This window comes from Haliotis cracherodii, unplaced genomic scaffold, assembly GCF_022045235.1.
Source record: "Haliotis cracherodii isolate W230 unplaced genomic scaffold, xgHalCrac1.p SCAF_18, whole genome shotgun sequence".
Taxonomy (NCBI): domain Eukaryota; kingdom Metazoa; phylum Mollusca; class Gastropoda; order Lepetellida; family Haliotidae; genus Haliotis; species Haliotis cracherodii.
In genome coordinates, this window is record NW_027266273.1 from 13,504,986 (window position 1) to 13,524,529 (window position 19,544).

The following is a 19,544-nucleotide window of genomic DNA, read 5'->3' on the forward strand; positions in this document are numbered from 1 at the left end:
ACAAAATCCATGTCTTTAATAAGAGAATAACATACAAGTTTCCAAGGAAATAAATGTACATAAAGAATAATGTTTATGATATAAAATAGTAAGTTAAATGCTATGTACACTGCGAAGAAAAACAAGCTCCGAACTAAATATCTATAACGCTAGGAACAGTCACCCGTCTGCTTCTAATATCGAGTAAAAATTGGACAATGGCTCTTTGTGGTTATCAAGAGTTATCCCCCTTACAAAAGGTTTCGAGAACTTGATGGACTAACTCGTGACAGGTGTTACACGTTTCATGCAAATCTAGCTAGAAATTTACAAAAGGGGAGCTATTCGTGAGTACTGAAATTGTTCACAAATTGGAAACGAATGACACAAACACAGACGGGTATTTGGTTTGGTCCTTCAGGGAATGCACAGGAAAATGTTCACATTCATTCGGTATTTACACTTTCGTTTATACCACGACCTTTCACTCGCCCATGTGCAACATAACCCTTGTGAATATGCACAGAAGTATGACATGTGCGATGGGTGCCGATGTAAAATGATATATTCACGAGGGAGGTATATACTAATAATGTGTATTTTTCTTCTACTGAACGTTTGTACACAGAACAAGTATAAACGGATGCTCCTCACTCTGAACCTTCATATATAATGTAAAAAACAATGTTCATAGTATATGGCAGTCATATGCCATGACAGATTAAGTACAGTATTAAGTAAGAAATCCTCAACTTGGTTTTAATAGTATAATGTAAAACATCGCTATTCAAAACCTGAGTTTTTCATACTTAGTGAGACACTGAGGACAATTCCATTAAATAAAAAAACAACTTCATTGATAGGTTGGAGGGATCTTCTATTTTTTTCAAAAAAGAATTTGGTCACTGTTTCTATTGAATGTGGAAATGGTTTTGTCGCTTTTATTTATTTATTTAATTATTATTATTATTATTGTTGGTTGTTGTTATTATTATTACTTTTAAGATATATTAAGATATGATAAGATATACAATATCTTTATTTGAAAGAAGGAACCGTATGTTTTTTATGGAACATATATTTCTCAGCATGTTCAATACTAAGACATGTCCAACATTTATACCCCTACGATACCTCCTATCAAATGATATGTGCCTTTGAGGTACTGTACTATGTCTATCTGGACACGTCAGGCTGAGCGCCCCAGTGGTATGCTTCTCCGTGACACAGTGCGTGCTAGTTCGGGACTGTAGAAGATGGAATCAATTTAACACTTACCGTATTACTAATAAAGGAATTATTTACACCACCATGTGTCTGGGAATACAACTGATACTGAAAGAGGGTGTGATGATTGCTGATAAGGTACATGATGATTGACACTGAAAACGAAGGTGGTGAGATTAAATTCATCTTGACATAATATAGCAGGTAAACATTAAATGGACCTTCTGTCTTGATACAACTTACGATTATGAGAAAATGGTTCCATTGTCACAAACTTCATTAAAAAAATTGAGGCCATTCTGCAAAAAACGACATGTTTTTTATGTACCATTCTCACTTTATTGTTTTCACAATTGTTCTGTTTGGTAATTCCAAACCACTCTCCAAAATCACACTCCTAACCATGAACAGTAGCAGGTTTAAGAGTCAGTCACATTGTCTGACAGTACACAACGAAAAACAATTAAATGTGAAAATGTGAATGTGTAAATTAATAGTTTGTCAAGCACAACATACCTGATCTATTTTGCCGTTTTTTTTCAATCCCCTTTTCACATCTTTATCTACATCTTTAACTATTTCATAACGCCCTCAAAACAATGAATATTAAAAACATACCCTAAAACAAATTACCGTAATATCACTTTAAGTGTCTTGGTATAAAACTATTTTCTCAAAAATAATCATTGTAGACAGATGTACCTATATATTTGCCTTCCGGGTACAAGTCACTAACCATCTCTGTCAGGGATTTATATTTCAGGGGGCAGTGGGGTGGTCCAGTGGTTAAAGCGTTCGCTTGTCACGGCGAAGTCCCGGGTTGAATTCTCCACATGGGTACAATGTGTACAGCCCATTTATCATTTCCCTGCCTTGATATTGCTGGAATATTGCTAAAAGCGGCATAAATCCATACACAATCACTCACGTATCAGTACATTTGGTTTTGGCAAATGAACGCTGGCCATAGTGAGAAACCGGGGTCATCGGAAGCGCTCGTAAAATCTCAAACGTCATCGTTAAGCCGATGGTATTAAATATTGTGTCCTATGGTTCTCGGGGTGATATAAAACTCCAGAGAATTGTTAAGTTGTAGATGAAAAACGTAAAGGGCACGAGCTGTTCTATGACAACATTAAAAATAGTCCATGTAATGACTAAAAAACGTCGCATGTCAACCCTATCGAAGTTAGTTTAATGTAACCTTATTTCAGCGTTGCTTACTCCAATTATTTCTATCAACAGCGTAGGCCGTCACTGTCAGCATTCCTCCGACGGTACTCCACTCACATACACACTGTTCTTGCTTGTCCCATTGGACATGGACACATTCTCTGCATCCTTGCTGTAGAGGGCGTTGTCAAACCCTGACGTCGGTGAGGAGGGCGGAGGTGCACGTCGACGCCGCAAGATAAATACGATGACTATGATGATGGTGATGAGTCCGGCTACTCCGATCAATATCCCAGCTATCTGGCCGCCCGTGAGATCCTGACCTGCGCCTAGAATAAGAACGGAGAGAGTAGTAGGTGGTGTAGAGTACGTGAGTGAGTGAGGGAATGTTGTTTCACGTCGTCAACAATATACACGGTCTGGCCGGGCTAACAGACATCCAGCAGTCGAGACACGATGACACGCAGTTGCAATCAGTCGATCAACAGAAGTCTCTTACGACAAGTTGCGAGAGCCCGGACTTGAGGTCTGGTGAAAAGGGGCTTAACGTCGCGTCCAAGATTATTACACTTATACATATAGCGACGTGCATGCACGTGTGTTCGGCTGCTTGTACTAGTCCGGACTGATGTCGATTTTATAGTGCTGGCCCATTGAGATACCATGCCGCATTTTAACATGAATACCCTAATCAGACACAGTATACCGTCTCCGAGCCGACCAGTCCCTTTCTTAAGACCCTTTATGCCGATCGCCAGGCAGGGTAACAACAATGACCATTCTTTTTACATATTTTGGTATTATCGAACCCCGGACCTTCCGCTCTCCGGGCGGACGCTCTACCACTAGATCACGGAGGCGGTCCGCTGGGACTTTGAAACATTTGTCATTCATTCATGCAACAAAGCAGTAAGATGTGTCCTGTGTTAATTCTGAAAACCCACCTGATCTGAAAGCCTCCTGTGACCTGTTCCAATCAAAATAAGTTTCTAAATGCTGTTTTCGTGGGTTTCTCCTGGGGCAGGCAAATAATTTTGCAGTTGGAAATTTGCAACCACTTTCAATGGACTTTCAAATTTTCTTTTGCCCAAAACTCATATCTTGGTTTAGCACAAACACAAACGCGTAACTACAAATATTGCCGCGAGTGACTCAACTTATTTTCAGTGTTGTCCAAGAGGCGTCATATATTGCGTCCTCGTGATGATTACATAAATACATTTTGAGAAAGTGTTACCACACATTTTAGCTACAGGGGACACATTGGTTTTGACACTGTGCTTTGATTCCACGAGCTTTGTTTAAGAAAAATACGGAAAAAGACAATATGCCCTCACGTTATTTCCACCCCCACCCCCACCCCACCCCCACCCCCCACCCCCACCTCCACCTCCCTATAAAATCTGGATGTCTTGAGAAAATAAGTTGTGAAAAACATAGTCTGACTCTCACCAAAATTACAGCTCCCTCGAATATTAATTGGTGGGTCAGTAATGTGGTATTAAATATGGCTTCCGTAGCGGCCATGGTGGAAACAAATTGCGTCCCCTTGAACAAATTCTGGTGTCATCATTCGTGGGAACAATCTTGCCAAGCTCCGTTGCCGACGTACAGCCAGGTAATAACATTTGGTGTAATTGTGTTGGTAATGTCCCTTTGCAAAGTGTTTGTTTGTTTGATGTTTAACGCCGAACTCAGCAATATTCCAGCTATATGACTGCAGTCTGTAAATAATCGAGTCTGGGCCAGACAATCCAGTGATTGACATCATGAGCATCGATCCACGCAATTGGGATCGATGACATGCATCAAACCAAGTCAGCGAGCCTGACCACCCGATCCTGTTAGTCGCCTCTTACGACAAGCCTAGTCGCCTTCTACCGCAAGCATGGGTTGCTGAAGACCTATTCTACCTCGGATCTTCAAGAGTCCCTTTGCATACGGACATCACATCTATAAAGATCTCTATTTGTCAATACCTGTGTGTAGTTTCTCATGACGTGATATCGGAGGGGGTATGATCCGGGTCGATTGTGTAGAAGAACCAGCGTTAAAGTTCGGCTTGAATGTATCTAGCTTTGTAGTTATTGGTGTGGTCGTAGTTGTTGTAGTAGTTGTAGTAGAAGTAGTAGTAGTTGAAGGAGGGGTTGTTGAAGGAATAGCTGTTGAAAAACAGAAAAAGACATGATTACCAGTAAAATAGAGTAAAAAAACCTTGTGTCGAAGTTGAAAGGACCTACGTAATAATCCGAGTTATCCGAGGTTCGACACAATCGAAAATGATGAAAAAGGAATACGCAGGGAACAAGTTTCTACATAGCCGTAGGTTCAACATATCAAGGTCGACACAATGGTGTTCGACTGCATTGTATTGGCCATGTGTCAGTAAGGAAATCTGACAATATGACATGACATAAAAAGGTCACATCTAACAATGAGTTAGAGCTATCCGGTAGTATGAGATAATGTTTAATTATCGTTAGCAGCATTGCCCTAGTAAACTGACCATGTATGGTATATTAAGCATGACAGACGAATAGGTATGAATCAGGTTTCGCTAATGTTGCTTTCGTCAGAAATGATCGACTTGAATTCGACACCTATAAACACCTATAACTTCGATAGAAAAGTTAGGATTGGGCATTTAGTTCGAGAAAATCGGCCATAGCGAAACCTCAATAATCCGGATGCTGCAGTTCTCGACAAATCTTTGCGAGTACCCATCATGCCTTTTCAAATATGAACAGACGTTCCTTAATGTAATCGTCAGGGAAGAAGGGACTACTAGACTACGAGGTCTAACTGAGAGCGTTTGGTAAAGGTTCGACACAGCTGTGAAATGTCTTACTTTTCTTTGTTTGGCAAATGTACGACCTGTCGTTGAAGCAGGAGACGTCGTTCCAGGCGTAGGAGTTGCGGTAGTATTCCACGCAGTTCTCTTTGTTCGTCCCGTTCACGTCGGAGGGTTCCCCGGGCGCCCACTTGAAGAAATTGGCTGGCGTCCCGTCGCTCCATCTAAACCCTCCTGGGAATAATTAGAGTGTGACAGAACTACACAATCCCACCACAGCAAGCACAGAACATTAGGCTTGTTGGCGAAATATTTCCCCAGGATTGCACTCGTGAAATGTTTTTCTCTCAAGTACAAAAACATAAGCATGCAATACTCTGTCACAACACCTGGCATATAAATGAATATTTTCATCATTCATCGACGTGTTTGGCTATTCTGAAGCACAACTCACAGTTAGCGTGACGTTTAGGTGTGAGGAGGACATGGCTTGTACATTACCCTTAATGGCCAAGGACGCTGTAAAATGTTTTTGTTCAACAATTATATACAACTATATATAACTCGACGTGCATGGAACCATCGACGATATATCGAGTTGTCGGCAGTTCGACCAAAGCCTACTGGCACCATGAAGTTACATCGATGATATGATAAATAATAGGCAAAGAGATGCGGATCGAACACACATCGTTTTTTAACATGGATCCCAAAGTCAAAACGCTAAACAACTTCCGTATTATTGAAATATTCGTCCACATCCTTGTCTGGCTGAACGCACGCACCCCTTCCCCACCGCCACCGCAGATTAGAATTCCAACACACCCTTTTCCGCGTCCTATTCGCCTCTGATTAACTTCAATGAAGGATTTGCTATTATACCAAATGTAAAACCATCTTTCGTTGCACTTACCTTTCCCTACATAACGAAGGTAAGTGAGTGAGTGGTGTTTTATGCCTCTTTTAGCAGTATTGCAGGTATATACAAGAAATGGGTTGCATTCCTTGAAACCAGGTCTTCAATGTGAAGAACGAAGGCTGTAACCAGACTTCCGAACCACCCTATATAGCGAGAGAAGTGACAGGCAAAGGTCTACGATCACTTTGTAAAAGTAGTCCAATGCCCCTGCCTTTACATACAAGAATCGTTGGTAACTGGGTTTGTGTCGCCGGTGCCCCTACCAATTTGCGATAACTCATCCCCTTCTATTGGGCAACGTTTCCTCATCCAATTGCTTACCATCTTGGGATTTTCTAAGACCAAGCCACACGTTGGGTTTGTTGAAGTATAAGCTGAAAGAGTATTTAGGGGTCGTCAACTGGGTTTCTAGCAGGGTTTTTATGAAGTCTAGGTCCGCCTGGCTGTGAACGGTCATCAGCTCCATGCCCATCTCACGACACAGAAAGTTGGCCTCTGGCCACGACTTCCGCTCACTCGGGGCAGCGAAGTAGCAGGAGTCGCCATGGGCAGTCCACGTCCTGTCGGGGCAGAAGCCGGGGGGAATGGGAGTGGTCGGTGGGGGCGTCGCTGCAGTTGAGAAACAGAGAGGAAAAACGCTATGAGTGTAATGAAATTAATCAAATACTAGATGAAGCATACATTAGACAGAAAGTTGATAATGTATATTTCAAATGGATGAGCATTATTTAACAGTTTAAAAAATGTTAAGGCGATACATTGGTTTGTGACACAGAGCACGGACTTTATATACGCTGCTTGGCAAAAGAAAGTATACACAAAAACATTATCAAACTGTAACTAGGCTGAACAGTTTCCGAAACAATGTAAGCTGAGTGTAACAACCACGATACCCGTACCATCGATTACCCTTTTATTTTGGTTTCGTTTTTAGCCACCACCAGAGATGGGTTAATACTGCAGTTTATTATACCAGTCCAATGGCGATTTGAAAAGAAATGAAATGAAGTGAAATGTGTATGAAGTCATCATATGAACTGTTCTCTAAATTGCATACTGTTCACAGTAGACAGGAAATGATGGTATAGATTTAAACACATGTTAACAACAAATATCAACAGTCTGTATATCAAATTGCGATATAGTACGACATCGGAAAATATGATTTTGCTTTGTTCTGTTTGTTGTTTAAACACTCAGCAATAGTCCAGCTATATGACGGCGGTCTGTAAATAATCGAATCTGGGCCAGACAATCTAGTGATTGACATCATGAGCATCGATCCACGCATTTGGGATACAATGACATGCATCAACCAAGTCAGCGAGCCTGACAACCCGATCACGTTAGTCACCTCTCACGACAAGCATAGTCGTTTTTGTTACGACAAGCATGGGTTGCTGAAGGCCTATTCTACCCCGGATCTTCACGGGTCCAGAAAGCATGTTACTTTGTATAATAAATAGACGTTAGATAGATTTGGATCACATATTTCAGCAAATACATGTCGATTATAACTATGCACACATACTTGAGCTTATTTCGCAGATGAAAGGCAGACTCCGGGCACACAAGGTGTCGTTCCAGGTCAGGCTCTGTTGTGCCACACACCCCTCCATGGCGTTACGAGTCGGTTCGTCCTTACCCCACCGGGTAAATAGAACAGGCCAACCGTCATACCACCCGTATATACCAGGAGTCTGCAGATGAAGAAACAAACATGGAAGGGCATCCGATGACACCTCACTGGAACATTACTGATGAAGGTGAAATAGGCTCTGGACAATTGGCAATCCTAGAAAGCCAGGACATTCAACCTAGTTGTTTCCCTGTTAACGTAAATAGTATTACTGAGTAAGTGTGTTTTGATTTGGGATGGATGGGGTTCGTTCATTTGACAGTCAGACAAGGACGCGAGTATTTAAATAATTTCGAAATATATCAGTTTGCCATTTGGCATTGGGATCATTCTTTGGCACGTCGAAGAGGCGCAACAAGGAACAGAGAACTTACAGCCCTCTGGCGACTGGGCTACTCATACCCCGTCCAACATTATGATATATAACAAGAGTGAATGATTTACTTTACATATGTAAACAATGTCCAGACTTTGACTGAAAATTAGTACCAGACTCCCCTATAAATGAACGAATACTAAATTACGAAGAGAGCGAAATGAGCATAAACTGGAAGCGTCTTCTCCACAATCACAATCCCACTGATCATACAATCAAACGTACATTTGACGGTTACAGTTCCACAAGCCGAACCTGACGCTTACTTTAGGAACTGCTAAACATACCTTTTTATCAGAAAGTCCAATCCAGAAGCCACTCATGACGTTGTTGACATGGGCTATGGTGTCAACGAATGACTGTTCGTACAGGTCGGTGATGGACACAAGGTTCCCTTGATCGACCTGGCATGCCGTCTGTCCTGCCTGCCACGTGGCAGGTGACGTCACAACACGGTAACAGCTCGTGCCGAAATGTTGGTATCCTGGTTTACAGGTGGTCTGGATTGTAGGGGTCGTATAGGAGGTACCTAAGGAGAATATATATTCATGATACAGATACTTGTTGTTTAACGCCGAACGCTTAAGGTTCCCCTGAATAATCGTCAAAATAACGTCGTTGAGCTGTTTCATCCGCATAGAGAAAACGGTAATCTCGTTCTTCCTCAGTTGTGATCTCATAGTTGTTCGGTGTCTCGTGACCGATGTAAATTCATCTGCGTACATGTTAATCTGCACATTTTGCCTCTAACCAGTTGGTTGGTTGTTGTTTTTTTGTTTAACATCGCACTCAGCATTATTCCAGCTATATGACGGCGGTCTGTTCATGAGTTGTTGCTGCAGTTGACAAACAGAGTGGAAAAACGCTATGTGTGTAATGAAATTAATCAAATACTAGATGAAGCATACATTAGACAGAACGTTGATCATGTATATTTCAAATCGATGAGCATTTATTTAACAGTTTAACAAATATTAAGGGGTTACATTGGCTTAGGACACAGAGCACGGGATTTATATAAACTGCTGGGCAAAGGAAAGTACACACAAAAACATTATCAATACGTTACTAGGCTGAACAGTCTCCGAACCAATGTCCGATTTCTACATGTGCAGCGACCTACGTTGATAGCGTCACTTTGCCTGCTACAGTGTGTCTCAATCGTCCAACTCAACAAACTACCAGATGCATGCGTTATTGTGCGTTACAAATTCCTTCCAAATACAGTAATTTCACAATTAATGTTCCCAGAAAACTACAGTGCGTGAGTGAGTATGGATTTACACCGCTTTTAGCAATATTCCAGCAATATCACGGCGGGGGACACCAAAAATGGGCTTCACCCATTGTACCTATGTCGGGAATCGAACCCTGGTTTTCGGCGTGACGAGCGAACGCTTTCACCACCGGGCTACCCGGCCGCCCCTCAGAAGACTACAACTCATACAACTATGTAACTTACTTTTATAAGTTTGACAGACGAAAGCCTTCTTCTCGCTACACTTTTCATCGTTCCAGCGGCCCAGTCCCACTCCTTGCTGGCTCAGCACACTCACACAGTCCTCCTGCAAAGTGAATACGGAACCCACAATCACCCATCACCCTTTTGTAATTAAAGATTCCCTTAGGAAAGCTGTCTCAACTACTGTCAGCACTCTTTTGTGTGGCGTAAGCAGTAACCTAGCTCTGGGTCAACGTAGCTGGGAAGTTCTATTAGTCCTGAGTTCGAATCCCGAATACGATCCTTGGTCCGTCAGAATCATATCCGTGTTTCACTAAAGTGTAGACGACCCATATGAATATGACTCGTCGTCACACCACTTGAATAGTACTTAAATCCCTAACAGGATCGGGTGGTCAGGCTCGCTGACTTGGTTGATGCATGTCATCGTATCCCAGTTGCGTGGATCGATGTTCATGATGTCAATCACTGGATTGTCTGGTCCAGACTCGATTATTTACAGACCGCCGTCATATAGCTGGAACACTGCTGAGTGCGGCGTAAAACAATCAACCAACCAACAAACAAACAGTCAACTGTTGCCTGTGAATTGAATTTTCACTTGCAGTTCACTGTAAATGGGCCACTGGTATAATAACACGTTTGATTTGTAAATGATACATCTATTCTCCAAGTTCAATGCAGTAGTGGGTATGTCAGGAGTGCGTGATACAAGGAGGTGACGCTGACGCTCAAAAATATTTGAATTGTATTGGTCAATCGCGTTAGGATAAATTACCATGTTCCCAGCTACAACGTCGTCATGGCACCAGGCATTTTTCCAAACCCTTTCGATTTCTGTAATTTCGGCAATCTTACTTCCTTACAGCGAATCGGCGTGGGTAATTGATTACATTGACAGACTCAGTTGCCAAACTCCGTTTCCTATTGTGGTAAATGATAAACAAGGTATGAATAAACAGTGTCAATTAGAAAGTGGTCAAATGTAACAAATTGGGGTAACACATCCCTAGTAAAGTATACATTCGAGTACTTTTTGTGTGCTGCCTCACACTGAGAGTGCGGATTCGAATCCCGGATGGGACTAAAGTACTAGAATTTGTGCTTTACAAAGGAAGTGTTACCCCAATTATAACATTTGTTATATATGACCACTTTCTTAATGGCATTGTGTGTTCATAGCTTTCGAGGGGTAGACAAGGTACTCGATCTGGACTACCAGTTGTCGGTCTTTCATTTTCTTGGAAGCATTGGTGACTGAGTGCGCTACACTAATGTGGTACACTTCCAAGACTGCCTACCTCCCACACCAAGCTGACACGACGTGATGTAGCCCGAATACTGTGTAACTCACTCGCTCCCACTCACCCTGTTGTAATGCGAGTACGTGTAGCGGTCGCTAGGCTCGCCCTTGTTCCAGTTTGTGTACGTCACTTCCGTGTTGTCCTGCCATACATAATGGCCGTTGGTGCTTTGGTCGTTCAGCCCGATCCATAAGGTGGAGGTGATTCCAACTTGTTTCATTAGCATCAACAAGAACGCTGAGAGAAGAGAGAGTACAACAATTGCAATTATAATGACATATGTTTAATAAAAAAACCTCTAAAATCTCTAAAATCACATATACGTGTAAGCTAGGTTGATGGTGGTACCTTCCACAAGTTTGCGATGTGTGAGTGAGTAGGGTTTTACTCCGCCTTCAACAGTATTCCACTTATATCTCGGCGTGTCAGCTTAATGTCGGAGGAAGGCCTGGAGTGATGCATGTCTCAGACATTTACCACTTTTGTAAAACCCACCAGCAATGATATGGTGCTGACAAACCTTTGAACATAATCGCGGCGAACAGGGATTCGAACGGACAATCATAGGTTTCTGGCGTGCTCAAGGGACGCAACTCTTCACAGCGAATTGCGAGGCCTTAGACGACTGGGCCACCCGTGCCCCACTGCAACGTGTACATGCATCACGATGGTTCCAATCATAGAATGTGAACGGGTGAAACCCCATGCCCCCAAGTATGACTCACCCTGTTCGATATAACTGCTAATACTGGCGATGTCGTAGTTTTTCCCAAGAAGACGACACTGGTCACGCGCCTCGGTCCAGTTCTTCTGGTCGACGGGAGTCCTCCCGCCAATGCTGAAGCACTTGTTGTCTGCATTAAGAACTTATATGTAACTACTACTACTACTACTACTACTACTACTACTACTACTACTACTACTACTACTACTACAATTATTATGCACATTAAAACTGTAGTTTCATTCCCAATAACATCATCCGGAGTAAGTTCCGGATTAAAGGATCATGGATACGTAGTAATGCCCTAGGTAGAGATTTAGACGCTTCTATCAGTAATCGGTAATCACAGAAATAAAGGGGTTTCCGGGATGCAAGGTTTTCAGGATCACATGTCAGTAATGCAGAGTTTTTGGAATAACTGGGATTCCGAAATGAGGGTTTTGGAACAAGGAGATTTCCAGAATGCAAGGTTTTCGGAATATCAGGGTCCAGCTAAAAATGTTTCACTGTGCCACCCACAGTTTCTCGTTAGAGGCATCTGTGAAGATCCGGGGTAGAATAAGTCTTCAGCAACCCATGCTTGCCGTAAAAGGCGACTATGCTTGTCGAAAGAGGCGACTAACGGCATCGGGTGGTCAGGCTCGCTGACATGGTTGATGTATGTCATCGATCCCAATTGCGTGGATCGATGCTCATGATATTAATCACTGGATTGTCTGGTCCAGACTCGATTATTTACAGACCGCCGTCATTAGCTAGACTATTGCTGAGTGCGATGTTAAACAAAAAAACCAAACCAGCCAACTAACTGGTTAGAGGCAAAATGTGCAGATTGATATGTACGCGGAAGAATATACATCAGTCATGGGATACCAAACACCTATACGATCACAACTGAGGAAGAACGAGATTACGGATAAAACAGCGATGGTATTTTGACGGTCCTTCAGTGGAACCTTCATGAGAGTTCTAATTGGATTCTCAGGGGTCGCCCCGGTTTTTCAAATCAGATAATGTTTTTTACTGAAGAAAATATGCGGGTGATGCCGACGAAAAAGATTGTCGTGGCAGTATACAAATGTTGGTAAGAGAGTCCCGGTGCATGTGGTCGGAGCAGTATGGTACACATGAACATGTTCTTACCAAGAGGTGAGAACCCCGATGGACATCCTCCCGCCAGTGTCGGTGTTGGTGGCGGTGTTACCGTGGATGTGGTGCCGTTGAATTTCTTACAGATGTAACCGTTGCTGTCCATGCAGTTGTCGTCGTTCCATAACCCTGTATGCAGAAATAGTAGATACAGTGTAGGCACAGGTAGATATAGAATAGGCATATCTAGATGTGGAGTAGGCACATGTAGATGCCATGTAAGCACATGTAGTGAGTGAGTGAGTGAGTTGGGCTTATCGCCGCTTTTAAGAGTCTTCCAGTTATATCACGGCGTGTCACCTTAATGTGGGAGGAAAGCCCGAAGTGATGCAGGTCTCAGACGTTTACCACTTCGGTGTAAGCACATGTAGATTTAGTGTATGCACATGTAGGCAAAGTGAAGGCATGTCTAGATGTGGTGTAGGCACATGTAGATATAGTGCAGGCACTTAAGAACTGACTTTCACTTTATGTGAGTTCATTGGAGTATAAACCTTCACAGAGTGAGGGCCAAGTCGTATGAACGTCGGAGCTTGGGCTGCGCATTCGGTTCCAAATTCAAATTAGCGCGGTTGAGTCTACAGGTAACCTAACACTACATTGAAAATACAGTATGTTAATCTCCTAAACAGTGTAGGCATATATAGCAATAGTGTAGGTATATGAGAGTGGGTGAGTGAGTGGGTATAGTTTTACGCCGCTCATTCCAGCATAATATCAGAAATATGACGGCGGGGAAGAACGGAAATGTGCTTCACACCGTGTACCCATATGGGGAATCGAACCCGGACCGAACGAGCGAACGCATGCTATAGTTTTGACATAAGTAGCTATAGTTTAGGCATACGTAGATCAAGCGTAGATGAATATAGATATTATAGCAATTACATAGCGACGTGCATGCCGGTTTTATAATGCAAATCCACTGAGTTACTATGCTGCAGTTTCACATGGAAACCCCACATTAAACCGATTTCGAGCTTGTTGCTTCTTGTTCCAACAAGAACCATCTTGTATCGTCTTTTGGTATAAAGGGACCAGGGGATCGAAGCACGGACCTTCAGCTTTCCGCGACAGACGCTTAATCCACTACACCACAAAAGCGGTTGAACAACTTCAGATGTAGTACATGTGGATGTAGTGTAGGTATGTAGATGTAGTGATGGACACATAAATATCGTATACATGTATATAGATGTAGACATAGTGTAGGTACATATTCATAAATTGTAGGTGCTAGTGGATATATTGTAAGTACATGTCGATATGTTGGTCATTGACTACCGTTCTTGTGTTTGTGGTCGTTTTCGAAACTGTGCGGGTAATTTGTAAACAGGTAGTCGTCCTGTCTGGTTTTCGATAATAACATGTCACTGTCATATGGTTGCAATAGAGCTGACTACTGCGTAAAATTACATCCACTCATTCCCCACTCACCTGGTCCTGCGGCGACTCCTCCGTATATGTCCACGCACAGCTGACCACCGTACGCATCATTCGGCTCGCCCGGCTTCCAGTTGACATAGTTGGAGGTTGATCCGTCCGACCAGCTGACAAATCAGGGAATAAAGTAAATTACTGTATCCGACCAGTTAACAAAGCGAGGAATAAATTGATTTGCTGCTTCAGACCAACTGACAAAGTGTGGACAAAATTGAATTACTGCTTCCGACCAGCTGACACTTTAGGAATAAACTGAATTATTGCTTCTGAACAACTGACGAAGCAGGGAATAAATTGATTTACTGCTTCCGACAAACTGACCAAGTAGGGAATAAACTGAATTACTGCCTCCCACCAGCCGACAAAGCGAGGAATAAATTAAATTACTGCTTTCGATCAGTTGACAAAGTGGGGAATAAATTGAATTACTGCTTCCGACCAGCTGACAAAGCGAGGAATAAATTGAATTATCGTTTCCGACGAACTGACAAAGCAAGGAAAAAACTGAATTACTGTTTCCGTCCAGCTGGCAAATCAGGGATTAAAGTAAATTACTTCATCCGACGAGCTGACAAATCAAGGAATATAGCGAATTACTGTATTCGACCAGCTGACAAAGCAAGGAATGAACTGAATTACTGCTTCCGAACAACTGACGAAGCAGGGAATAAATTGATTTACAGCTTCCGACAAACTGACAATGTGGGGAATAAACTGAATTACTGCTTCCCACCTGGTGACAAAGCGGGGATAAATTGAATTACTGCTTCCGACCAGCTGACAAATCAAGGAATAAACTGAATTACAGCTACCGACCAGCTGACAAAGCGCAGAATAAACAGAGGACAATGAAAATTTACGCATGAACTTCTGAGAAAGATACAAATTGCCATTTACAGAATTAGTGAGTAACTGAGAGAGGTGAGCTACAGAACATACACATAACTGTCCATTCCCAGCTGGTTCAGGCCTATCCAGTAAATACCGAGGGACCTCTTTGTTATCTGGAAACAACAGAAACATGTTACATGTAACAATAGGGCTGTTGAGGAAACACATTCAAAATATCAACATTGGCAGACATGCAAAGTTTATGAATGTTGTGAATAAATCACTTTTCATGATAAGATGGTCGCTGGGTCTATTCTCGGTCGCATCAAATCAAAATACGTTAATATACTATTTGACTCTGACACATACACTATCTATCTATCTATCTATCTATCTATCTATCTATCTATCTATCTATCCGCACTCTTGAAAATCACATTCGTGTAACCGGATGAGTAAATTATACAGATACTCTTTGGATCTGTCTGTCTATCTGTCTGTCTAATATTCAGCATCAGGTGGCAGATCTATCTATCTATCTATCTATCTATCTATCCACGCAGTGACATCATCTACCCTGCTGCTGTTGCCGCTATTGACCTAACCAACTCATCAATGATAGTATGCAGCATCAGATGGCAGCTCCACATATACTTACCAGTGATGTAAGGAAATTGTTGACGCCCACGTCGTGAATGCTGGCGAGGTCACCACCCTTAGCCATGCAGTATCGTCGTGCTTCGTACCACGACTTCTTCGCGTCCGCACCCCACGGCGGTGAAATGAAGTAACAGCTGCCCGCATGGTAGTCCCAGCCGCTGTCGGTGCCCGCACAGGCAACTGGGGGAGGACAAGTATACATATCAGGTATCAAGGCACAGTAAATCCCGACCGTGGTGTAGTGTTAGAGCGACCGCCCGGAGATCGGAAGGTCCGGGTTCGATCCCCGGCCGCGTCATACCAAAAGACGTTAAAAGATGGTACTTATTGTTACCCTGTCTGGCGCTCGACATTAAGGGGTTAAAACAAGGACTTGCCGGCTCGGAGTCAGTATACTGTGTCTGAGTGGGGTATTCATGTTTAACTGCGACATGGTATCTCAGTGAGCTAGCACTATAAATCGGCATCTGTCCAGTCTAGTACAAGCAGCCACTCACACACACGTGCATGCACGTCGCTATATAAGTGCAATAATCTTGGACGCGACGTTAAACCCAATTTCACCTCACCTCACCAAGACAACGCATCACGCGTATGCATAAATTAACGAGCAAAAGAGAGTAAGAAAAGTGAATTTGACCAAAAAACATTATACAAAAGTTACTAGGCTGAAAATATCGTCAAAACACTGCAAACGTAAGGTCCCAAAAACAACAATGATACGCGTATTAAAGACATCACCAACTAATAACCATTTCTTGTTTGTTTAAATTTTAGGCACTATCAAAATATACATTCTTTTGAGCGGTAGTTTACAACAAGGACACAATATTAAAGTACTAAAATAAAGTACCATACCAATCGGCGTGGTCGTCTGTATCGTCGTTGTTGGGACGGTGGTGCCGCGAGGTATCTCACAGATGAAATCTTTGGCAATAAAGCAGCTGTTGTCGTTCCATTGCTTGGTGAACTCGTTAAACTCCACACAGTCTTCGTTGCCGCCAGAGTTGCTTGGTTCGCCGCGGTACCAGTTGGTGTAGTCGAAGGGTGTGCCGTCAGCCCAAACGTAGCCTGCGGAGTGCAGTACGTCAGTACGTCATCGTACGTGTAATGTACATGATACATGAAAATGAACGCCATTAAGGACTGATCATTTATTATATTTATTATGGTGGGGTTGCGACTATTAGGGGAAGGGGGTCATTAAAAATAACAGCGAAAGAGTGGGGATAAGTAAAATGATAATGACCAATCCCTTAGTATCTAGCGGTCAACTAATGCATGATCTGGGCTCGGCATTATCTGATACTGTTATACAACTTATTCTTACATTGAAATATTTCTTTAATATACGCGGAAATTACATATATTATGATACATATGATGAGTTTGATTTCTACTTACTGCCTTCCACGGATCTGTCACTAAGACCCACCCAGAAGTTAGCGTTGTAGTAAAATCTGCAACAGAGCAGTTTGAATTTAGTATGACGCTCCAATCGATAATGTCGAGAGAAAGGATTGAATACATACATATAATATATCATTAGCTTTCTTAAAAAATGTACTGCTTGAAGAGTCTAGTATTTTTTTCCAAGACGTCTCCCGAACTCCTCGGATTCAAAGAGAATTCTTTGAAATCAGGAATATATCCACAATTCTTCTTTGAGAGGCAGTTGGTGTGATTAACCAAGACAGGTTAGAATGGATTACTTCTTTATTACACTGTTAAAAGCGGCGTTAAACCCAACTCACTCATTACCTCACTCACTCTTTATTAATTGAAATACAATTTCAGCGACGTTTCTAACACTTTTATCAATGTAGTATTTATACCCCACAATCGTCCTTGTGTCCATATGTATTGGCGGATAGAATACTGAATACCCCCCCTCCCCCCTCAAACAAACACACACACACACACACACACACACACACACACGCACACACACACACACATTAGATGTCACTGATGAGGTTAGGCCTATGAAACTCCTATTTTCGAGTAATATTGATAGTACGGTGACGTCCCATTTTCCAGCTTTAAAAATAGCTTTGTTTTTCAATTATGAGGTTTAAAATCGTCAAACAATACAAACACAAGTCCTCCCTTGGACACGCCAGAAATCTACGATCGTGGGTTCGAATCCCGTTTTTCCGTGATTTCGTGTCTAGGTTTGTTAGCATAATACTCGTGTTCGCGGATTTCACCAAAGTGGCAAACACCCCACAACATGACGCTGACATACCGTTATATATTTCGAAATTGTTCAAAGCGCCGTATAAACCAAATTCACTCATTTAGAAACGCAAGCGGGGTATTCTTTCTGCTTATGTTGAGCTTCATCGTGCTATTTTAAATATTCACGATGTCGCGAGCTGCCATATTAATAATCAGCCAAACATGGCGGAAGGGTATCCGGTATTCTGGAAGTGTACCTGATTGATATTGTACGTCCCACCATCAAGGTTTAATCAGTATCTGCCACAACGACCACATAATAATTTGTATATGTTCTAACTGTGATATCTGCTCTTGTGTCGCCGTGGGTGGTTTCATAAGAATCTATTGTAGACGTTACCTAAGCAGGTTGGTGAGGAGGAAATTCTCCAGTTCCTTGCTGTGGATGCTGGCCAAACTCCCAGACAGACCCTGGCAGTACACCAGCGCCTCCGACCACGTCTTCCGCTGGCTGGAGCTCATCCTGAAAGCCTGTTGGAAACGGGATTTACATTTAGGTTTGCTTAAGACATGGAATTTTCACAAGGTACCACAGTTCGTCCTGAGGCAGGTCCACAATTAACAGGTTCATCTATATACCCGCCTTTGAGAACAAATAGCTTGATGTCTGGGAGAGCGATAGGCACATGCCTTAATTAACCAGTACAAGAAACTATTGAAATCAAAATAAAAAAGCCAGCCATTAACAGACTGAGACCAAGGCATCTATCAAGCGCGTGGTCAGACTCGCTGACTTGGTTGATGCATGTCATCGTATCCCATTTGCGTGGATCGATGCTCATGATGTCAATCACTGGATTGTCTGGTCAAGACTCGATTATTTACTGACTGACGTCATATAGCTCGAAGATTGCTGAGTGCAGCGTTAAACAACCAACAACAAAAAATATGCTTTAATCCTATCATTATCCACAATTGGAGATCTTGATTGCCTTATTGTTAGCGTTACCACAGTCAATTCTTTGTTATCATAACCGGTCCCATCACATACTTCTTCAAGGTACATCATTGGGCTTTCTCCCGTTAATCTCATTGGCTACCTCATTATATTGTAATCTCAATATAGTACGTTTTTTCAAATGGCAAGACGTAGCCCTAAAATGTCGTTACAAAGAATAAAGAAATATTATTGTTATCCATTCAAAAGAGTCATGTATTTATAAGCAACTACAGTAGAACGGTTTCATGGAGAAGGTTTTTGCACAAGAACTACTCTCCATCGAACGAGTTGCCTTGAAAAACAAATACAAATTGCAAAATTCCATGATATCAAAGGCACCATTTCAGCACTAAGTATTGTCTGTTGGGTATACAAAGTTTCATGAAGATATACCAAACGGTTTTATTAGTCGTGCTCCAGAAGCGAATCCAACTCTACTCACATAAAATGTCATAACTCTGTAAGATATTCATTCTTGGTGGCGGTTTTCAAACTTATTCATCAACTAATGACGTATTCAAAATGTTTCCAAGACATTGACAGACCTGTGCTTCATGTTCAAAAGGGACAGAACTCTGTAAAACAGGAATTTTCGATGGTTTGTTTCGGGCTTAATCAACTGTAAATGTATCCCTTAATGATGAACAATGCTCTCATTGTTGTATCCCCATGAATGTCAGACGGAC

General features: G+C 42.2%; 1 protein-coding gene across 2 annotated transcripts in view; it reads right to left on the minus strand.

Annotated features, from left to right (window-relative positions):
* The window catches only part of LOC139465786 (macrophage mannose receptor 1-like), a 70,350-nt gene continuing 50,806 nt past the window's right edge, over positions 1 to 19,544 (minus strand). For both annotated transcript variants that reach the window (XM_071247698.1, XM_071247697.1), the window contains 16 exons: positions 18,259 to 18,389; positions 17,082 to 17,137; positions 16,536 to 16,748; positions 15,676 to 15,857; positions 15,126 to 15,190; positions 14,181 to 14,293; positions 12,738 to 12,872; positions 11,596 to 11,724; positions 10,935 to 11,107; positions 9,567 to 9,669; positions 8,392 to 8,633; positions 7,621 to 7,789; positions 6,411 to 6,698; positions 5,228 to 5,404; positions 4,359 to 4,541; positions 1 to 2,708 (listed from right to left, as the gene is read on the minus strand). In XM_071247698.1, the coding sequence (XP_071103799.1) occupies positions 2,467 to 2,708; positions 4,359 to 4,541; positions 5,228 to 5,404; positions 6,411 to 6,698; positions 7,621 to 7,789; positions 8,392 to 8,633; positions 9,567 to 9,669; positions 10,935 to 11,107; positions 11,596 to 11,724; positions 12,738 to 12,872; positions 14,181 to 14,293; positions 15,126 to 15,190; positions 15,676 to 15,857; positions 16,536 to 16,748; positions 17,082 to 17,137; positions 18,259 to 18,389 (2,601 nt within the window). In that variant the 3' untranslated portion in view covers positions 1 to 2,466. The remainder of the gene's footprint in view (positions 2,709 to 4,358; positions 4,542 to 5,227; positions 5,405 to 6,410; positions 6,699 to 7,620; positions 7,790 to 8,391; positions 8,634 to 9,566; positions 9,670 to 10,934; positions 11,108 to 11,595; positions 11,725 to 12,737; positions 12,873 to 14,180; positions 14,294 to 15,125; positions 15,191 to 15,675; positions 15,858 to 16,535; positions 16,749 to 17,081; positions 17,138 to 18,258; positions 18,390 to 19,544) is intronic.